The 2,470-nt window shown below is 46.2% G+C and overlaps 1 protein-coding gene across 1 annotated transcript in view; it reads left to right on the top strand.

Annotated features, from left to right (window-relative positions):
• LOC103606231 (calcium-activated potassium channel subunit alpha-1-like) overlaps positions 1–2,358 on the top strand; it is a gene marked incomplete at both ends in the record, with an annotated part of 78,943 nt that extends 76,585 nt beyond the window's left edge. Inside the window, 2 exons of the mRNA XM_008590820.1 lie at positions 506–581; positions 2,188–2,358. Of these exons, the coding sequence (XP_008589042.1) occupies positions 506–581; positions 2,188–2,358 (247 nt within the window). The remainder of the gene's footprint in view (positions 1–505; positions 582–2,187) is intronic.
• Between the last annotated feature and the right edge of the window lie 112 nt (positions 2,359–2,470).

The raw sequence follows: 2,470 nt of genomic DNA, 5'->3' as shown, positions 1-2,470 counted from the left end.
AGGGGGTGTGTCATGATGTCTACAACCTATTTGCAAATGGTTCAGCCAAAATAAATAAATAAATAAATAAATAAATTAATTAATTAAAATATACGAAAGGAAAGAAGAAGAATCCGAAAAGAAAAAGCAAATGAGAGTGAAAGAGTATATAGAGATAAAGCAAATGTGGCAAAATGTTCACCATTAGTCAGTCTCGGTGAAGGGCCTGCAAATGTTCATTGCACTGTTCTGTCTGTTTTTCTGCAGATTTAAGAGTTTTCAAAGTACAAGTTAATTTTTTCAAAAAGTTTGAACAAAATTAGAGGGGGTTCATTCAGGGACCCCTTCCAGTAGTCCAGGGGTAATTTTCCCACAGGCTCTGCGGTGACCTTCATGCCCAGCGTTCCTGAGGATGGAGAAATGGCTGCAAGCTCCTCTCCCTGCAGGCGGTGCCCTTACTCTGCAAGGCAGCCCCGGCAGGGTCTTCCTATTGTAACTTGGGACTTTGCTTGTCTGTTTTGAACAGCAACTCCATCAAGCTGGTGAATCTCCTGTCCATATTTATCAGCACGTGGCTGACTGCTGCGGGGTTCATCCATCTGGTAAGTGTCCTCGAAGACCCTTCAGCTCCAGCGTGCCTGGAAAAAGCCCCTCTCTGAGTCATTTTATTACCTGAAATTTTTCTCACTGGAGATAAACTTCAGCCCAGTCGTAGACAGGACAAAGGAAAGCAACTGCTCAATTGTTGGGTTTCCAGCCTTTTTACCCCAAACTAGTTCCAAATGGTGAGTAACGCTGGCAGTGTGTTAACCTGTGTTTTTCATCTCACCAGCGGGGGCTTTGCTAGATTTTTCCTTCTGTCTGCAGTGACCCCGGCGATCCACAAGATGGCAGTGCTTCCTCAGCAAACACCTGGAAAAGATCTGGGGACAGGGTTGGAAGTTTGACCCCTATTTCTTAGTAAACAACAAATTTAGATCCTTCAATTTCTTTCCACTTCCCTCTTGCAAAAAGCCACCTTTGATTCTTTTGCCTGATGACTTGTCAAGTTATTTTGTACCTCAAAAATGTTCATTCTTGTATATTAACGACTTTGAAAGCCTTTATTATTAAGTCAAGCTCTTCTCACCTCTTCAAGGCAGATTTTCTTTTTCCTGCTTTTAGAGAGCACAGCTATTGTCAGAAGCAAGTTCCATACAAACATAGACTGTTACAACTGGAAGGAGCCTCTTCTAACTATGAGACTTGAAACAAAGGTGACCTTCCCTTGAGGAGCCTCTATTTGCCTAAGGCATAGAAGGATGTGTTTAGTTACCCACCACTTGGGGTTGATGGAATTATCATCCGTAATTATAACTGTGGATGTAATTACATGTGGAGGAGATGGTTGTCTTCGATAGCTGGTGACTCCACCTTACTATTCAGTGAGGCTTTGCCTCCGCCACGTTTCCCGCTCCAGCAGCAGAGTTGAGTAGTAATGACAGAGACCAGGGTCTGTAGGGCCCACAAAGCTGAAATTATTCACTTTCTGGCCCTTTACAGAAAAAGTTTGCAGGCCCTTGGTCTAAAGGGCTGTACGAATGCAAATTGTTCTCAGGAGCTCACTTTTGCTGCCCCTGTGGAAATTCCTGCAGCCTGAAGCATAGAACCACTGTTGACGCTCCAGGAAGGAGGAAGAAAGGGCAGAGGCTCTGAGATGCTGTTTGGGGTCTGAGCAGAAGATCACAGGAGCATGGCCCACGGGACATCTCCTTGGTCAAAATGATGAAAGGAGGCAGCCCTCTGTGGGAAGGTCGAGGGTTTCTGCAGAAGAGCCAGAGCCAGGCCCTCTGAGACTCAGCAGGAACTCACAGAAAGAGGTCAGGGAAGGGCTCTCTGGCTCTTTCATGGAAGAGAGTGTTGTAAAACGTGGCCGGAGGCAACGCCATGGATTTCAGCTGGCTCCAGACCTTTAACCATGAGAAGAGCAGTGAAGAGGCCTGGGGATATCTCCCTCCTTCCTTCCTCTCTGCCTGAATCAGCCGGGAAAGCGTCCATCCTGCTGCTGCTCCATTTCCTCTGTTACCTGCTCAGAGGCGTGAGCCACCACTCACAGAGCGCAGCCCAGGGAGCCAGCATGCGTCGTGTGGACGGGGCTGCCGGGGCTCTGTGCTTCCTGGTTTACTGTACATAAGTGATGGTTTTTTCTCCCTTGTCCCCTTGCTTTAGGTGGAGAATTCAGGGGACCCATGGGAAAATTTCCAAAACAACCAGGCTCTTACATACTGGGAGTGTGTCTACTTACTCATGGTCACGATGTCCACCGTCGGTTACGGGGATGTTTATGCAAAGACCACGCTTGGGCGCCTCTTCATGGTCTTCTTCATCCTCGGGGGACTGGTAAAATCTCTTTCTTCTGATGTTGATTGTTATGATCGTTAATATTGTCTCTTATCCATTTTCTTAAATCTTTGGATTTTTATACTGTGTTTCTGCATTAGAAGTAAGTGTT

The sequence above is a fragment of the Galeopterus variegatus genome, unplaced genomic scaffold (genome assembly GCF_000696425.1).
Source record: "Galeopterus variegatus unplaced genomic scaffold, G_variegatus-3.0.2 Scaffold6397, whole genome shotgun sequence".
In the NCBI taxonomy this organism is placed as follows: Eukaryota; Metazoa; Chordata; class Mammalia; order Dermoptera; family Cynocephalidae; genus Galeopterus; species Galeopterus variegatus.
This window is presented reverse-complemented; position numbering and strand designations above follow the sequence as displayed.